This window comes from Sylvia atricapilla, chromosome 2, assembly GCF_009819655.1.
Source record: "Sylvia atricapilla isolate bSylAtr1 chromosome 2, bSylAtr1.pri, whole genome shotgun sequence".
Taxonomy (NCBI): domain Eukaryota; kingdom Metazoa; phylum Chordata; class Aves; order Passeriformes; family Sylviidae; genus Sylvia; species Sylvia atricapilla.
The window spans coordinates 73724077-73744506 of NC_089141.1; the positions used below are offsets into that span (position 1 = coordinate 73724077).

At 37.9% G+C, this 20430-nt stretch overlaps 1 protein-coding gene across 1 annotated transcript in view; it reads left to right on the top strand.

The window, feature by feature from the left end:
• The window catches only part of GPC6 (glypican 6), a 742847-nt gene that overhangs the window by 532141 nt on the left and 190276 nt on the right, over window positions 1-20430 (top strand). The window contains exon 4 of the mRNA XM_066313437.1: window positions 1680-1845. Coding sequence (XP_066169534.1) covers window positions 1680-1845 — 166 coding nt within the window. The remainder of the gene's footprint in view (window positions 1-1679; window positions 1846-20430) is intronic.

The window sequence follows — 20430 nt, forward strand, 5'->3', positions numbered from 1 at the left end:
TAGTTCTGAGCAGTGAAAATAATAAAGTCCCCCTTTTTTTGAATTTGGATTTCCTGCTGTTCAATAAGGTGGAAGTTTTCCCTTGTGCTTTTTTCTAACCAAAGGGTCATTCATAACATCATTTGCAATGTGGATTCTTTGATATCTATGAGGAACTGACCTCATGTTTCACCCTTTTCCTTAGTAAAGGCAATAATAGAGCCTCTCTCCTCTTTTTCTCTCAGCTGCCTATTTAAAAGAAAAAACACATGGGATCTTAATGTACTGAGACCTGAAGTGCTCGGTTAAATTTTTTGAAACTGGCTGATGGTTCAAAAGCTATTGGAAAAGGATGGATAAATATACCTTCACACATACCATCAGTGCTCTGCTGGTAAAGTGCATTTCCCTAGGAAACTAAAGCAAAAATCACTTCTGAGCATATTCAGAAGCATGTGCTATATCTCAGAACCATTTTAATTGAAAACTGTCCTGTGTAAAGACTATGTTCTGTATAGTTCTCTAAAAATCAATGATTTAACATCAAAAAGGAAGAAACAAATTCCAGAGAAAAAGAAAAGAAACAATTTTAGTACAATCCTGATGATATAAATCAGTTCAGCCTGCACCACTATAGTGCAAAGTTAGATCCATGCTTTCAGCACATTTCTTTTTAACTTTATGGAAAAATAGTTTAATCCCTTCAAATTCATATCAGTAGTGTTGCATTTATTCATAAACCAACAGGTTGAGTGAAAGGAATGCCATTGCTTTGCAATCTCCTGTCCAGGAATTTTGAAATCACTGAGGAACCTGCAGCTCTTTTTCATTGCTCTAGATTGTCACTCCAGCATGAGATACTTGTGCTCCACTGCACCATGACAAGATGCTAATGTGAGTAGTACCTAGTGTGCACTTTTAATCCAAGTTAGAAACTCTGGCATGACAATGTGTATTTCACTAGAATATATGACTTTTAAAGTCTGAGATTAGACAATTAAATACAGAAAAGTTCACATGCGCAGACATGTGCCATGTTGATGTGAAAATTGAAATGCATTGGATTTTCTATAATGCTTTTTGTCACTTGAGATATTTAAAGCATACCAAAAACATAAAAACCCCAAACAAACCCTGTTTGATCTCTTTATGAATTTGTCTAGAAAGAAATAAGGGTATTTTTGTGTGAAAACAGAATGATATCCCTTTGTCATCATGTAGTTCTGAATAAATTTATAGAAACCATCAGGATTATCCTGGATTTACTGTGCTTTAATAAAGAGGAGATTTTAATCCAGTGCTGGTGTGACTGACAGTTCTGTCTTACATAGGAAGAGTGAGAAGTGTCCTCAGGATCCTCCATGCTAGGATCAGTCAGTTACTACCCACCTGATTCCCTGGATGTTTTTCCTTTGCTTTTCCAGGAGATTGTGTGTGGGAGGGCTGGGGAGGCAAGCACTGCTATCAGTAAGAGAGTGTTGATTTTTGCATTCCTGAAAGCCGCTGCTGTGCTAAATGAAGATAATTGGCAGGAATTGATTAGTTTTATAGGAGGGTGTTATTAAGGGTTGAGCTCTTTTCACAAATTGCCCCTTCTGCACTTACTGCTTGAAAGGCACAGTCTCAGCCATCCCGAAATTCACAGAACAGGAGATTGATTTCCTCCTTTTTCTTTTTCTTTCCCTGCTTAAACTCTGCAGGTCAGTCCCACCCCAGGGTGCATCCGGGCGTTAATGAAGATGTTGTACTGCCCTTACTGCAGAGGACTTCCCACTGTGAAACCTTGCAACAACTATTGCCTCAATGTAATGAAGGGCTGCCTAGCAAATCAGGCTGATTTGGATACTGAGTGGAATCTGTTCATAGGTAAGAAGAGTTTAAATATTAGTGGAAGGAAACTCTGGTAATATTAAATCTCTGCAGGGCTCTGTGAGGTTAGAAGACACTGTTGGTCAATATTCAGAATGAAGCAATTGCAGCTCACTTTCTAATTGAACTTCATGGCTTGCAGTAAGAAATGACTGCTTACCCTGCCCTAAGCCAGTCACGTTTCACATTTCATATTTCCAAAGCAATGGTGTGGTGTTACGGCTCCTGAGCTGAATTATTACATGCTATGTGAAATGTTCAGAAAGATTTGGTTGAGGATTTGATAACAAGCTTAACATGGCAGAAATAGTATGTATTACAACTGAAAACTAGGCTCTTGCAAACTGAGAAGATAATAACATTGTATAACTTCCAGTCAACATAAATCACAACAGCTGCTGTTCTTAATTCTTATAGTACATAGTCAAAAAGCTTCAAAAGTTACATATATGAAAAATTATCAATTCCTCATTTGCTATAATCCTGTAGCAAAACAAATCTAAAAAACCAACAAAAACCAAACCAAACAAAAAAGCAGCCCAAAAACCCAAAACCAAGAGAAACCAAAAACCTCCCAAAAAAGTAACATATAACAAGAAATACTACTTTTAAGTCGCTTTTGTTGATAGGATAGGATGACAATTAGATAAGGCTGATAATAATATGGAAGGAATGGAACAGCTAGCTAGCCTAGATACTAATGAGAGTCATAGTGTAGACTGAATTTCAGAAAAATAAATGCAGCTGGAAAAAATGGGATAAAACTTCCTTTATTGCAGCTGAAGAAAGGAAATTTATTTTCTATTTTTGGAAAGATAAAGCATAAGCAATCTCATTCTGCTTAACTTCAAACCCCACTGACCAATGTGACTTTGAAAATTTGACTCTGACTCATTAATGGATTTTTGCTTTACTCAGCAGTGCAAGATGGATAGGGAAAAGAAAAGATGAAAAATGAATCAGAGTATGAAAAGTGAAAACGAGCATTGAGCGTGCTATAAAAAGAACATGCAAACAACAATATTAAACAAATGATGCAGATACACTTGCCTTCCCAGTTTCTTGTACTGGTTAAAGGAGTTGACATCAGAAACAGTGCTGTATGGGGGGATACCTGTGGGATTACTGGAGTAAAAAGGAGAATCTGATCATCATCAGAAAGCAGAGTAGAAGCTGATGGGAAAACAATGCTAACTTGTTAAGGACATTGCATAGGCTACTTTGCTTGTCATTGAATAATAAGCAAGTGCTGAAATGTCACTAATTCTGAAAAAAAAAAAAAAAAAAAAAAAAAAAAAAAAGAGGCTTTCAAGAGCAAAAACCCAAACATTTGAACTGAAATAAACAACAGAGTTTTTATTCAGGCAAGCACCTGTTTAAATCAAAAGCTGGAAGTTAAGGTTTGTGGTGTTAAGAGATTTCCTTTTCTGGTGCTTTAAATTCAGTGAGAGTCCTGGGCATGGTGAGACGTGTTGGAAAGTGCGGAAATGCTTACAGATTCAGACTTTCAGAGTCTTCGCTGCAGAGCCTTTGCCTTCATCAATGTCTCTCTGGTTTTGATTGTTCTTGCTCTCAGAAAATAAAAACTGTATGAAAGCTTGTATGCTATGTTAAAACATAGTGCTAACTTATTAAATACCATGTCAGGCAGGCTACTATGTAATTATCCCTGCAGGTCAGGGATGACAAGGCAGTATACAGTACAAATACATCAAATCATACTTCCTCTTTCTTCTAACTATGCATCTTCCCCTCTGTAACTTTATGGGGAAGAAAATAGAGGAGACACACAGATTTTCATGTGTTTGGAAAAGGTATTCTGTTTTATCCCATTTTTCAGGCCTGTGACAGCTTTGCTGAAGATGAGGGCCCTTCCTTTATGAAAGACTGAAATGAGGCAAGTTGTCTCTGTCTCTGACAGCTGTCAGAGGCTTTCTAATAACACATGCAATTCCCTTAGTGGTAAACACAACAAAACTTCTACTCACTGAATTAAAACGAACAACAACATTTTACAGCACCACTGAGCTATGAAAGATTGGAAATTACGCATGAGCAGTTTTTATCCCTGTGCTAGTGCTGGGAACCATGCACTAGTGAAAAAAAAAAAAGGTAATTTTGTGCATTAACAGTCTCTGCTTAGGCAGGAATCCCAAATGTTGGTGCATATTCATACACAAGGCAGTTTTGCTTAGCTTATAATCTGTGCATTGCAAAATAGTTTTGCTTAGCTCATAATCTGTGCATTGCAAGGTTCTTTTGACAGAAGTTCGTACTAGGAGAAAACTCTCAGACACATTTGTCAGTAACTATGCAAATCCTGTGGTTTCGGCTGCATGTCCTGATACATTCTGTAGTTACAACAATGGTCCAGCAACAGGCAAGATCTGCAGGAGGAGCAGAGGAAAGTAAATGGGCTTCTTGACAACAGGATGTGTTGCCTGTTTCACCTAGTTTATAAATATAGAAGTCAAGACTGAAATCACATATATACAGCATTGATAAATCTTGCCTCTACTTTCAAAGCTAGGGAGAGTGGGAGAACTTCCCCTAAACATCTGGTGCTTTCCAAGATTTTATAGACTGTGAAAATTGGTAAGAGGTGAAACAGCTGCAGCAGCATGACACATGGCTTATTATATATTTGCTGGTTTTGTCACCTTAAAGTCTGTGTCCTTTTTTATGTAATGTTTCATTATAGGCTTTTTGTCCTTTGCTGCCTATATCATTGCATGATAAAAGCCAAATGTAGCACATCTCATTCTAGGAGATCATCTGCAACTCAGAATTTTGCCTGAGAGAGGAAGAAAGTCTTTAATATCATATTATAATTATAAAACTGTAATGAAAAAATGCTCCTTCCAGGTATCTATATAAAATATTTAAGAGGTATTTAAAAGTAAACCTGCCACACTGCCTTTGAAAATGTGTATTTTGCAAAGCTTGCTTCTGATGTTTTGCCTGTCAGTTACCCATCATAATCTCCTTTGCACCCGTCTCAAGCAAAATTAGCAAATGCAAGATAAAAAGCATGAGCGGAGGAACTGTACTGCTGAGGAAGGAGACCGCCTCAGGGAGGAGCTGACTGATTCTGTGGAGTGGGGAAAAGGGGATTTTCTCTGTCTCATGACCCAACAGATATAGTAAAATTATGCTTCTCTCCATGGAGCTATACCAATTAACAGCAATAAGAATCAGGCATCCCACTGTTCATTCTGTCACAGAAACAGAAGACATCCCACTAAAAAAAATTTAAAGCCCCTGTATCTTAGAGAATGGCATTTAATTTTAGCAATACTGTTACTCCTCTTTCTCTTATTAATCTATATTTATGTCCCCGTTCCTATCTTGAGATTGACTTTCCCTAACCTTAGCTTTCCCTATAATTGGTCATTTCTTTCCCTTCAACTGCTTTTTTTGTCAAGCAAGAATGTCGTCTGAGGAATGAGCCCATCTCTGAGGACACCGTAATTTCTCTTGGTATGGTTATTCAGCTTCAGAATCAACAGCTGTAAAAAGATTATTTCCATGAAAGCAAGTGCATCACATTCTGACAGCTGCCTTAATCACAGGTTCAGGATGGCAAAGTGGCCATAACCCATTTGATTTTTGGAGGATTTCTTTCACAAATTAGCATTAGAGTTAAGTTTTTTCTGTCTTGAGACAAAAGAGTAAATGGTACTAAACCTGAAAATCTAGCAAGATTGTGGGCCAAATCTGACAAACCTTTATTCAGCACAACAGGAGAGTGAAAATCCAGGTAGTTGTTTTAATCATAGCAATTACCAGACGTCTTGGTTTGGGAAGACAGGTATCTGCCAGGAAAAAGCTGGAGTTCCCTTGCAATGGAGAATGTAAACCACTCCCACCTTTTTTTCCAACTATAAATTTGCAGTTAAAAGCTTTTAAGCAAAAGATTTGGGAATAGAAATAGCAGTTCTTTATTAGTATGTATAACAAAGCAAACAAAAAGCAACATCTATAGCACTAATAACAAAAACAGTACCAAGAACTTCGAGGGCTTTGCTTCACAAAAACCCAGTTTGGTCTTGGTGCCTTTGTAGGATCCTCAGAGCACCAAGCTGGAACAGTGGAGAAGTCCCAGGCTGGTAGCTGGGATGGTAGGATGTCCTGGCAGGGCAAGGGGATGTGGAGTCACGCTGTAACAAGAGGAGCAGTGCCGATAAAACCATGACGGTGGGGAAGGGCTGGCAGAAGAGCTCAGAATTCCAGGGCAGGCGAGCAGATGATGGTAGATTTCCCAGGACTGGACTCCTCCAGAGACAGTGAACTCTTCTAGCAGCAAGCAGCAATCCAGCCATTCTCTCTCCCCGAACGCCGAAAACTAGAGTGCCAAGCTGCCTCAAGCTCTGTCCTTTACCTGCCCCAAAACTCGCCTTATCTCTCCCTCCGAGCTTTGACCACCCCTTTGTTTTTTGTTAACTAGTTTTAAGTATCCAACACTTAAGTTTCCTTGGTAACTTATGGGGAAAAAATTCTTCAGAGTAAAAAGTAACAAACCTAACCCCCAACACCATATCTGAGCTTTTATTTCATGGAAATCTAGAGCCGTTGATAAATGCTTTCTTTGTTCTGTTGTTAGTGTTGAAGTGTAATGCCTGTGTACTAGTTTATCAAATGCAATCCATGGAGGTTTGACACTGTATGTCTATTTATAATAGCAAAAATTAAAAGTATTCTTGTTTTTTCTACAAATTATTCAATGATAAATCAGACTTATCTCAACCTTACCCTATGTTTTAGTAGGCAGGAGATTGTGGACAATATTTCAGAAGTGCAGTAGCAGAGTCTGTGAAAAGGAGCCAAGAGTTTATGTCCACAGCCACCCTTCTGCTTAGAGTGGAGAGCAAGTGGCTTTGCTCTGAATGTATTCGATATTTGACAAGCTCTGCTGTGTAGTAAGGCAGATCAGCATGCAGTGTGTTCACACTGCAGGATTCAAGGCCTCCAAAGCTGAGAATCAGACACCTCTTACTGCCACCATCCTGCCAGGCTTCAACAGAGCAGAAAATCATATATGCGAGGCTTCAGCTAAAGATTCTCCTTCCAGTGTTTAAATTATTTCTCTTATTGTCACTACAATACATCTGCATTACTAATTAACTTTCTTCTTGTTGTGCTTTAAGAATCCCTTTTTTTTCCTATCAGTATGACTCAGGCACTCACCTTAGGAGTTCTCATGAGGCACAGTATACCATGTAGTCTCACTTAGAGCAACTAGATCATTTTCAGAACACTACCCAACAAAACCTTAACTACTTGCTCCTAGTGAAAATTTTAGTGATGAAAATATGCCATCAGCTTCATTTACTGATTACAAAAGTCCTCAGGTCTCTGTGCTTTCTTTGTTCCATGTGCAAGCACAAGGATAAACATTTTCCTTTTAATGCTTCAAGAGGGCACCCTGATTTGATTTTTTTAATGGCTTATTACAATAATAACTGTGTCTTCAAGATTCACTTTGGTTCAGAGAAAAATCAGCCAATAATGGAAATAGTAAACCTTTACTATTTTCTTGTGATTTTTATGAGGTCTCAAACCAACATTCTCTTCTCCAGGCTGAACAGCCCCAACTTACTCAGCCTGTCCTTGCAGGGAAGGTGCTCCAGTCTTTTTATGAACTTCATGGTCCTCTGGATTTGTTCCAACCATTCCATATCCTTATGTTGGGGACACCAGAGCTGGAGGCAGCACTCCAGGTAGGGTCTCAGAAGAGCAGAGTGAAGGGGCAGAATCCCCTCCTTCGCCATGCTGGCCATGCTGCTTTTAATGCAGCCTAGAGTTCCATTGGCTCATGTTGAGGTTTTCATTAACCAGCACACACAAGTCCTTCTCTGCAGGGCTGCTGTCAATCAGTTCTCCAGCCAGCCTATAGGTTAGTCTGGGACTGCCACGATCCAGGTGCAGAACTTGGCTCTTGGCCTTCCTGCATTTCATGAAGTTCACACAGACCCACTTCTCAAGCTTGTTGAGGCCCCTCTGAAGCCCTGGATGGTACACCCCTTCCCTCCAGCATGCTGACCACACCACACTGGTGCGAGCCTAGCATTGTCATGCACACAGGCTTGGTGCCATCAGCTAACTTGCTGGGGGGCACTCAGTCCCACTGTCCTTGTCACCAACAAAGAAATTCAACAGTATCAACCCCAGTACTGACCCTGAGGGACACCACTCATCACTAGGCTCCACATGGACAATGAGGCATTGACCACAACTCTGTGTGCAGCCATCCAGCCAGTTCTTTTTCTGCCAAGTGGTCCATCCATGAGACCCACGTCTTTCCAGTTGGGAGACAAGAATGTCATGCAGGAGAGTGTCAAACCCTTTGCATGAGTCCATGTAGATGATGTCAGTTGCTCTGTCACGTCAGTAGCCTTGGAAGTCCTCTCCCAAACCTGCCTTGGCTAGCTAGCCCTGGCACCAGTGACAAGTGCAGTATGGCACAGCAGGCTGGCCAACCAAGCTGATCCGGTGGCTCCTTTCACACCTGCGTGGCAAGGAAAAGGAGAACTCTGTGGATGGTTTACACCTGAACCTTACTGGAGCCCCACGAGGAGCACCCTCACCTGCAGGCAGCCTGCCTCAGCAGAGCACAGACAGCCCTGTGACATTAACTTTTAACAGGGGGAGAAGGAAGGGGAAGGGAAAGAACCAATAGGGATAGGTCTGCGAGTGGCTGTGCAGATGAGAGATTTCTCCAGAGACCAATCCTGGAGGGGAAGGAGGGAACCCCTGGGATCCTGACCAACCACACAATGCTCTCCCTGGAACTTTCTGGATGCAGGGAGACACCCCAATGTGATTGACAGGACCCAGGGGTAGGGTAACTAAAGGATTGACAACTAACTGAAACAGAGAACAAACCATATGGGAGTAAATTCAGGGGGTACATGGAGCAAACCATTTATAAATACTTAAAACAAAAGAAAACTGAAAACCACACCACTACAATTCACCAATGCTGTAGCCTCATCACAGAAGGCTGCAAATTTGTCAGGCATGATTTCCCCTTCACAAAGCAGTTCTGGCTGCACCAATGGTCACTTTTTGTTTTTCATGTGTTCAACATAGTTTCCAGGAGAATCTGCTCCATCTTTCCTTTTATATATCTTTGCATAGACTGAAGGCTGGCAGTCTGTTGTAATGCTCAGCAGACAAAAATCTTGTTCTGGCTTAATCATGGTAAGAGTGAAATCAGAGTTTTTAGCAACTTTAATTACCTGGAACTTTAACATCTTCTCTCTACCACCCTCTTATGCTTTCATTATATGAAAGTATACTGTGCTATTTTTTCCTATGTTAGCCTTTCACAAAGTCTTTGGGAGGAAAAATAAGTTCTATTCTTTTCTCCATGGAGAGTCACAGGAAAGATTCCTGCAGCCCTGGGGTGCCATTACTCCAAAACAGAATTTCTGGTAGAAATTCATCAATTTTAGTTTGATGAGCATGGAATGGACACTTGAATACAAACACTAAAAGTTCATAATTTGCATCTTGTGCTGATAAAAAAGCCTGATAGAATTCATGGTCAAGACAGCCTAAAACTCAAACTCAGAATATAAAGCCTTATTTTCAATTGTTGTATTGTTAAAAAGTATTTAAAATTTTAGGCTAAAATCATCTCTTCTTGCTTTCTTCTTGGGCCAAATTTATCATGACACCTCAAGTGAAACCACCTTTGCCAATTATCACAATGAAAATAGGAAAAAATGTCTTAACTTAATGCCTTTCATCTTTTCTACTTACTTCTTAAAACAATTTTAGTGCCTGCAGAGTTTGCAGAAGTAATATTTTCTTTAAGTCTCTTCTCTGTACAGACTGTAGTAGCTATTATACACCAGTATCTATTCCCTTAGATGAAGTATCAGGGTTTTGTGGATGGTTCTAAGGGTGTGAAGCCACATTGTTATATAGGAAAAACTGGGATCCCTAGTTCAGAAATTTTTTTCCCTACTTTAGCTTATTTTTACAAAAACAAGGGAAAATGAGTAGAGTACTCTGATATGTGATACGACTGCAAATCTGGTTGCTCAGAGGTTGAGAATAAGATTTGCAGAGGTAAATCTAATCTTTTTTATGAAGAAACTTTAGTGTGCTTCAGGCCCATTAGTGTCCATAATACATAGGTAGCAACATGAAGGAATTTGCAGTGCTATTAAAAACACAGACTTAATATCTGTTAACAATTATGTCAGTTCAGGTTAAAAACATGTAATTGTACAAATGAAAAGTGAATTCAACTTGACAATGCCCAATTAAAAGATTACAGTATTATAATTTTTACATTCTCTGGTAAGCAGTAACCTCCATGATCCAATATTTTCCTCTTATTTTCCAGAAATAGTATAATCACTGCCTACAATTTAAATACGATACCAAGATCTGATGGTTTAGAGTACATAGGAGCACCCTTGAAATAAAGGGGACATCACCATTCAGTAAGGTAAATAATGTGTAGAAGAGAGGGACAGTATTTGTTATTTCTCACTGCTTTTCTTACGTCAGAAGTATAAAGGACAGGCAGCCTGGCTGTGTAATTCCTTGGCTGGAAATGAATTCAGCCTAAGAGTAGCTCTCTGAAGTTGTGGGACTGCCAGCAGAATGCAAATAGCACCAGCACTTGCCTGCTGCCTAAACTCTACCTACCATGCTAAATCTCTACACTCCCTCTGGTGCAATATAGGTTCTTACAAGTAACTCACAGCATCCATTGCTCTGTATGTTTGCTTTAGGAAGAAAGAGATTCCCGCCTGTAGAACTGTGGGGATTGTGTTCTTGTTACTGCATCAAAAGAGCTGGGACTCATCTGGCCTGATCTTGCCAGTGACACCATTGACAGCTTTTTACTTGGGGGTGCATTCTGGAAGGCTGCTAATGGCTTCACTCAGAGTGTGACTCTTGGAGACTCCTGAAGAGGGACTGTGGATTTCTGAAAATGCAAATGTTTAGTGGAATGATAGTCTTGTGAACATTAACTATGCCATTCTCTTTAAGGCACAAAAGATATTAGTGCCAATCACCCATCACCATGTCATATGACAGCTACAAATACAGGCTCAAATTCAGCCATTCTAGAATTCTGCCTTTGGCACATGAACACAATTCTCTTGGACTGTATGATTTCTCTATATGCAGAAAAAACCTTCTCAAAACTTGAAGTGATATGAGAGTCACATACTCAGCATTTTCAGCAGGCCATATGTTGGCTGCAGCACTTTAGATGCTACAGCTTCTTTTGAAAATAGCAAAACTGATCAGCATTGTCAAAAAGTTTAAAAGTTTAAAAGATTTTATAATGAAACCATTGGATCCAAATGATGACTTTTTAGTTCCATTTTCATTCCTCGTCTCCAAGTCCTTCATATTATTTCACACCAATGGGAAATGTCTGTTTAGGACACGAGTGCAGTTTGGAAGTTGCTGAGAACAGCAAATTTCTCTCTGTTTAGATTCAGGGGAAGTGCTGGGGAAGCTGTTTTGCCACTGCCCTTAAAATGGTACGAATTAACCCAGGGATGTTACATAAGATATCTCTAGAAACAGGAAATATGTTCATTATTTATTGCTCTGTGGTTCTGAGACTATCACTTTGTACTTTTCTAAGTCTCATAGCTATGCCTTCTCAAAGGATGCCTTGCTTCCAGGAGAGCAGTAAATAATGCTGCTATATCTGTCCTAGGTTACCCTGTGTATTAGCACCTCAAAAGATTTTTTTCTTCAGTGGAGGATTTGATGTCTCAATTAATTGCATTTGTGTAGGGCTAAATCCCTGTTTTCATATTGGGATATCCCTCAGGCACTTCACTGTGCTGACCAGTTGGAGAATATTGTTCCTGTTACCTGATCTGGTTTCCCTTCTGGTTTGGGGGATTTGGGCAAGCAAGTGTCTCTGGCTTATGACTGTGAATGAAGCACACACCCAGATTACAGAACTTGGCTGTGCCTTTACAGTTCAGTTACCTGGAAGAGCTACAACTTCGTGCAGTTGTGGATTGGTTTAGTTTGTTTTTTCTTTAAGGATTACAAATCCAAATGAAAGACATGTGAGTTTAATTTTATCCAAAGCAGGTAGGACTAAATATCATTTTAATTGGTTTGAACTTACTACTTTGGCTGTGCTTAATTGAGGCAATGCTGTTATTACACTAAGGGTGAAAATTATCTTATTTCTAAAAACATATCTTAAGTTAAATCATCATTTGACTTGGTCAGTATTGATACACTTGAAGTAATCTGACTCCTATGTTTGGCAAACATCCCTATTTTTAAGGGAAAAAATAATTGTGCAATAATTAGACTGTTGGCCAGAGGACTATTGACAACTTTAGTGGACTATTGACAACTTTAGTGGAAATAAAATTTATATCCCTGTCCATCTTTTTGCATTTTGTTTCTACTTGTATTCCACTGCATTTAAAATCATATGTCTGAGGAAAGTGTTGGTTGCACCACCATGGCACCATTTTATACATTTAAAGTACTTTGTATTGGAATCTGCATCAATTTTAGAAAACTGCATAAATAAGAAACAGTTTTCATATGCTGAAAATAAACTTGAAACTGTGTGATATCTTGAATGATGTGTTTTTTCTGATAAATTGATTTACTACCTATTTCAGATTCACTAAACTCAGTGTTAGAAACAAATGTCAAATTATGTTCTCCATTATTCAGAGAAATGTAATGGAGAGATAAATGTAACTCCGGGCAAATATGTTCTGCAAGTAACTATCAAAACGCTTGGTTATATCTGAAAATACTATGCTGAGTTTCTTATATAATATCAATAAAAGGTGATACCTTAGCATAATGTCAAAGTGAAACTGACATCGGTTTGCTTTGTATTATAATTTTTAGCCATTGCTTGATGAGGGCTAATCTGTTTATGATTTTATGTATATTATTCGTTAAAAATCACAGATTAGTTTTTGAAATACAGAAACAGTAGTATACTGTTTTGGCAACTAGCCTTAATTTCTCCTTACAAATAAACCCTAATGCTGCAAATGAACTATACACACACACACACAAAAAGTGATTTTTGATTATAACTAAGATGCCAGATTCCATTAATGACAAGTTTGTGGGTTTCTTAGTATTGGTTCCTTATGCTTTTTTAGTTCTTGAATTTTAGAGAAAGTTTCAATTTGACATTTCTTGAAGATGAAAAATCAACCCAAAACTCAACTCATTATAAGAGTTCAAACATGTAGACACTCTCAGTCTAAATCATTGATTTTTTTTTTATTTTTTGACTGCTTATTCAGGTCATTTTTGAGCTATACAAATATTATCCTATTGTGCTGCCAAAAGCTTCAAACATTATTAGCAATGTGGCAAAACCTGCTCAAATGCATAATCTTGTATTAATATTAAATATTATAATACATATGTATGATATGTATTGTACATATGTATCATACAAATGTGTGTATATATATTATATGTGTGGTGTTAATATATTAATAAATATTATAATATGTAATGTTAATACAATATTAGTGTTCTTAACGTAAACAAAATGTTTGGGTTTTTTTCTAATGAAGCCACACAGGTATACAAGAGCATAGATTAGACTCAGTCATTCTACTTGGTTTAGAAAGACTCTTTAAAGATAAGCTAATAAAAGAAGGTGAAGAGTGTTTGGCTGAGCTATAAATTTCTCATAATTTGACAAAGAGACTGTGATAAAAATCCCAAGGCAGTACCCCATATCAGTGCTAGATTTAGTGGAGCAAATACTTGAAACCATTAGAGAGACTAGAATTTTTAGTAAAACAGAAGATTCATGAAGTAATTATTTCTTTCTGATAAGGGTCCTATGGATTCCTTTCTTGTAATGTGTCAACCCTGCATTTTTTTTCTTGTGAAGAATGTTTTAGCAGAAGCAGGAAATACTAAGAGAAAGTAGATCTTCCCCCCCTCCATTGTCTCTGCCTTATCAGCAGAATATCTTACCATTTCTAAAGTCAAGAGAACTAGTTTGAGGCAGAGTGCTGTGACAGAGCTGGTATGGGCAAAATTCATTGAGCATTTTTGCAAGAGTGGAATCTAAAAGTGTTCTGATGCATTTGGGAAATTTCAATGTATTTAGAAGGTAATGTGAAAAACTCTGCTCCTATATTTCTTATTTCTCTGTGTTATTCAGTGTCACCTGCCCTGTAATATAACATTCAACATCCCTTAATGTCATTTATATTGCAGGTTAACCTATGGGAATTTAAACTCCCATAACATGTATTTTTCATTTAGCCACCAGAACTTTCCATGTCGGTAGGAACTCACCTTCATAATACCAGACTTCAATTTGCAGCAGCAAAGAGCCTTTTTATCTGTCTTGTCTTGTTAACTCTTAAAATACATTTAACTCTGAAGGAGAAAGTACCAGCTTGAAAAATAAAGAATGCAATTTTGGTTCTGCTGGATATTTGTTACTGACCTCAGAAGAGAGTCCAATTTTTCAACTGAGCAATGCATCTCACTGTAATGTTATAAAATGAGATGAAAGTCAGTCTTTCCTCTCAGTGTACAGGTTACAACAGCATCTTCCACTTTATTCAACTGTAGAATAAGATGAAAACCATCACTAAAACAACTGAGGGACCATGGAGAATGGACAGTGCCAAAAAGGCAAGAAGTTGTCCTGAGCACGAGACAATGAAACATAGAGCATTTACAGGATTCTAGCTTGGATTTCACAGATGAAATGATGCAAAAAGGTCTCCCAGTAGGTTTAGCTCATTTAATAAAACATGTGGGATCAAATCCAGTGGTCTTTAGTTATACTTCAGTGTCCTTATTTTTGTATATTGATGAAAAGAGGGAAATGAACAGGATATAGACTCTCTCTACTTTAGGAACAGGACTGACAGTTCTGGCCACACATAGCTACAGTTGTGTTAGTGTTTCATTTGTACACTCAAAAGGAGGAGTTTATGTATTTCCTATGACAAACAAAAAATTAATCCATGAATATTTTGTCAGTTGAAATTTTGCCAGTATCTGCAGTGCTGACAACATACTTTAAATCAGGTTCTCCTCTTTGTTATTTCGTTAGCTTTTCATAAAACATTAGAAAATGAAATATTTGTGTTTCCTTTCTACTTTTTTCTGAGAGACTTTCTGTCAGGAAAATATTTCCATGGAAGTAATAAGAGATGGCTGCTCCAAGTTACACTGATGGCTAAAACCACATTTCGGTAATATGGAAATTTTCTATTCCAGATAATAATGACTGATATTCTCATTTTAGCACGTTGAATGCACCCAGATAGATTGCTTTTAAATTATTAGATAGTTTGAGGCATCTCACAGTATTTTGTTTTATTTTCTTCTCCATATATTCTTAATACATTCTTACAGTATCTTTCAATCTTTTATTGATACAAGTGTATATTTAGTAGTTTGGGTTTTTTTCTAATGCAAGTACTGGAAACATACATACAGAGCCTAGTTGTCCAACTGATGTGTGCTTGAAGAGTGTAAATATAAACTAATATTTTCAAAATTTAAAAGAAGCAAAATTATGGTAATATGCAAGTTATTTTAAGAAGCCTCTGAAATTTCCATTCTATCAAACAATTCTATAAAAGCATAATAAAAGAATTATAAATTACTCAGGCCAAAATCAGGAAGGACAATGTGGCAGAACTTTAACTGATGCTAATAATTTGCTAATGTAAGTATGCCAGTGAAATTACATGAAGATCTGAGTCCACTTATACTGAATGTATCTGTAAAGAAATAATTCTGAAATTACTTCATTTTTGTCAAGCTACTTGTTACTGAGAGATGAGGAAAGCAAGTACTAATTTTTTTGTGTGTAAAAGCACCTCCAAGCTCCTCATGAAGTCTGTCAACTTCAAGATGTGGAAGACTTATCTCCTCTTACAAAAAGAAATTTGGTAGTTAGAATACCTAGTTGTATAGGCCATGAATTCTAAAGCAGAATCACTGAATAAAGTCCATTGCATTGGGCAAGAGTAATCTTTGATAATGTTTCAAGTTGGATTCACATTTGTTTGAAATCTGGCAATGTTAAACACAAGCATGAGTCCAGACAGAACTGATGTGGAGATATTTCTATTCCAATCTGCCTTGTTGCTTGTCCAAGCAGAACAGGCTGCAGGGCCCAGCCAATAGACAGCTACTCTTTGCAGGGAGAGAAACCATCAAATCAATGTGACTTGCACTCTTTGGAGAATAAAAATCTCAGAGGGAAGCAACAGATTGCAAATACCTTTTCCCAAAAATGTTTGACATGGAATTTTCTTTTCATTTCATTCTCTTGCCTTTATTGTTCCAAATGGTCTAAATTGTGCAGTCTTGTCACTTTATAGTGCTCTGTAAGTGACAAGAATGCAGATCTTTCCAGCTGATGCCAGTATAGGCAGCTTCATTGGTGGTGTTTGTGGGGGTTTTTTCCAGTTTTGTTTACTTCTTCATTTTTTCAGTCTTCTAAGTAAATATGCAAAGTATGTTGCACACAGGATTCTTGTAGTATAACTTAATCAGCATTGTAGGAAATGTGTTTGTACTTGCCACATTTCATTGCTTATTTTTCTAAAAGCATTCTATTTTGTTGTCACTTTCACCTCTGTGGACTTCTGAAACAAATGCTTAAACTGAAAAACATTGCATTTGTTATGCATGAAAGTAATAAGCATTTATGAGGAAGGGCAATACATCTTTCAGCTTTTAAGTTGATCACAAAACCCATGTGTTATCAGAAGTCTTTCTTGTTCAAAATTTTTGAATGCCTCTCCATAGATCTACACCCAAGTTTAAGAGATCTGGGAATACCATACAAAATAAAGCGTAAAACGTCTTCATTTATCTCACATATTATTTTGGTATTACAGTTCAGTTTATTTGCTGTTATATTTTCTTGTAAACTGACTCTCAATATATCCTACACATATGTGCTGAGCTATTATAAAAGAGACAAAAGACACTCAGATAGAGATCTGACTTATTGTGTTTCAGGAGAGGATTTTTTGAGGGGAAGAGGGTAGATTTTTCTGAAAAAATTTCACTCCAGTTCAGAGTATTTCTCAGGGTAGACTGAAAGACCTTCAGGCATAAAAGTATTATTCCAAGCATTGAAGATCCCTAATACGAATATGAAAAAACTAATTAGTTTTTCCTGTAGACCAAATTGCTTTTCAATCCTTGTAAAAATATAAAGTGTAAAATAAAAAGTAAAAATGGTATTGAATTAGTAGTTACTGGATGTGCAGTCTCTGCTTTTCATTACTTTATATTGAAAATCCATTGAAATTAATAGAATAAATAACTATTATATTGCCATAGAAGACCTTGCAGAACAGTTAGGATTCAAGGCAAATAGGTTAGTTATGAAATATCAATATTTCCAGTGGAAAGTGGGTAGCTATTGAAATTCCTTCAAGTCTGAATTCCACAGCTACTCAATGCTTTGGTAATCTGTCAGATTCCTCTAATTTTAAAAGATATAGATAAGATAGAAAAATGATTTTGTTTGATTTCTATTGGATGACTGAATATTTCTCCAGAGCATTTAAACAAGATCACCAAATTCAAACAATTATAGGTGACCCCATTCAAGAATAAATAGAAGAATTTATGTAATGTTTATGAAAGATAAAAGGTGCAGAGTTGAGCTATTCCACCTCATATACATGGATGTATATAATTTATACTTCTTATTTAGTGAATAAAATTATATGAGAGCTGAGTGAGCTCCCAGAAGTGCATTACACAACATTTTAAATAACAAAATTTTAAAATGTTTAAATGTTCTTATGTTAAAAAGCTGTATTTCAGTGGAGACAGCAAGCTGATGCTTTAAGAATAGCAGATGTAGTTTCTTTATTTGGGGGAAATGTGGCAAATGCCTTCATATGTTTTAGAGAAGTGCCAAGAGTGTGAACGGGCACCATCCTAACCAAAACATCTTTCTACAGGACTATTTGAAAGGAAGAATTAATCAACACTGCAAGTACTGTGTACAACTACTAGTTTTTAGTGAGTTAAAGAAATAGAGATAGATGAAAAAAACAGGCCTTTAGTAATCAAATTCCTAAAGAATTATTCTTTAATTGATCATAGGCCAGTAAAACAACAGGTTTTATCCCGTTTTTGTGTAAACTAGAAAATTTTCACAGCATTCATGGAGTCATCTGGGTGATCAGACCAAATGCTTGGATTAACACAAAATATTTTCTAACTGTTGCAGCAAATTGTGGGGTGAATTGCTGTTATTTAGAAATGTCATGTTGACCCACACGTCCCTTCCCACTATTTGAACATTAAGGGGAAGATTGTTTGCCTAGTGAGAATGGCACCTTGTTTTATCAACACATGTCAATTCCCAAAAAAGCTTGCTGGAAAAGAGGAATTTGCATGGGTTAAAAATTCAGGCCACATCAAAAAAAGCTTTATTGCTAAAAGTAAACACAGATATCAATAGGATTCTTTGCCACATGTTTTTACTGCAATTAAGGTGCAAGTTGAGTTTTATTTAATTTAGGTGCTGAAATCTGATTTATGTACTAGCTATAATATAAAATGGTAGCACAGATTTGAGCCTAAGCTTGCTATCTGCATTTCCCTGAGCTCACAAGTGCGTCCTGTAACGTGAGTTCACTGATGGCCCAGCCACATCTATCATTTGTAAAGCTGGAATAGGTATTTCCAAGCAGAGTACCATCTTCCCTCTTCCTACAGAGACGGATGTTTTTAACAAAAGAGACACACAGCAAGAAGAGATGTTGAATAACAATCTTAATCCATTTGATATCAAATTACTGCAAGTATAAACCTGAAAAGAGACAAGTATCACAGTTTAGGGCTTATGTTCTCATAGACTAAGGAATCTCAAGATCCCCAGAATGTTTCAGACTCTGTCTCTACATCACTGACTTTCAATCTGAAAAGGTTTATATAATTCCTATTTTTAAGGCCATAATTTTTAGATTTCCATGTGCACTCAGAGAAATTATCATGACTATCTGAACTTTCTAATCACTGTGGGTAATCACTGTCTTTAGGAAGCTGTCACCTGAGAGACAGCTTTTTTTTTCCTCTGCAGAAACTCACTGTGTACATATCTGTAGCAGTGACCCAAAAGAGCATAGGAAGAAAACATTACAGATCTCATGGGGTCTGAGCAGCTGCTGACCAATGAAGATTGCACCCAAGCAGTGGAATAGATGTACATTTTTACATGTTTTTTATGCAAAATTCTGAATGTCTCCTCAAGTGTGGCTTCATTATTAGCTGACCCAATGATGCTGCTTCAAAAAACAGTGATGACAAAGTCTTCCCTGCATTTTCCTGTGTTCCAGTCCCAGCACTGGAGGCCAGAGGGCTGATCTCTATAAAAAAACATATACTTTCCTTTCTACTTTCTCAGTAAGTGTGCTTAGCTGAGTTTTTTGTCTGGTTTGTATCACTCTGTGACCCAGTGGGTTCTCACACCATGGCAAGGGAGGGGATGTGTGGTGAGCTAGGAGACATCAAAAATAATAAAACAATGCCCTAAGATGCTCTGTGTTGTCAATTCTTTGCATTAGTTTTCTTCATTTAAAACCAAAACTCCCCTACTTGACTTTAAGATTTTTACTTTAAAACTTTTAATCCTTTTCCCTCACAATAGCAGACCCTCCTCAGGGATTCACTAGGATGAGGTGTAGTCATAGCCCAGTCACCTTTTGATAATCAGGAATCAACACAATGCCTGAAAACTCAGAGGAGACAAGGAGAGCCTGAAAGCCTCCATCTGCTGGGTGAAGGAGCAAGGAGCTGCCACCGCTGTTACTACTGTCTTGTATGGCGGGGGAGATTGGGGCTGGTGCCATATTTTCTGCAAGGCATATTGGTCTGGCACGGAGTGGGAAGGTGTAATAGAAAACACCTCTAGTCCTGTGAGCCAGCTACATTTGGGCATCACTATCTGGTCACGCTTTCACATTTGGCACCCTCCCTACTTAAGCCAGCAGAGGCAGGGCGCACGTGGAGGCCAGCTGTGTTTGTAGCACCGTGCCATCGCAGTGCCCTGATCAGGAGATCCTCCACAGAAACAAACAGCTCTGCCAACAAAAGCAGGGACAGGCAGTGTGGTGGGAATGAGCTGGTGGGAGGAGAGTGTCAGGGAGAAAAAAATAGCTCCCTAGACCAGTGATGTCAATTGAAGCATCAGCCAGGTTGTGATTTAAGAGATTAGTTTGATGCTACAATGATATAAAATTGTGGGCAGGTGCCATGAACAGGTCAGTCACATTTCTGTCCCTGACATTGGTTTCTGCCATTTTCCAGCAGCAGTGGGTTGTAGCCAGCCTGGGGAGACCTGACTGGGACCAGGACCAGCAGGAATCTAACACAGCCACACAACTAGGATAGGCTTTCAACTGGGATAGGCCTCAGCTACCTGATGTAATTCATATGCCACTAGATCAACTTATGGCAGAAAGAAATAATTCAGGACAAGAAGTGGAATGGTAATTTCATCTTTATCAGTAATCTTTAGGTGCATTTTGAAGTAACCCTTAACGTGAGGGTTCCTGATGAGCCAGTCTAAGA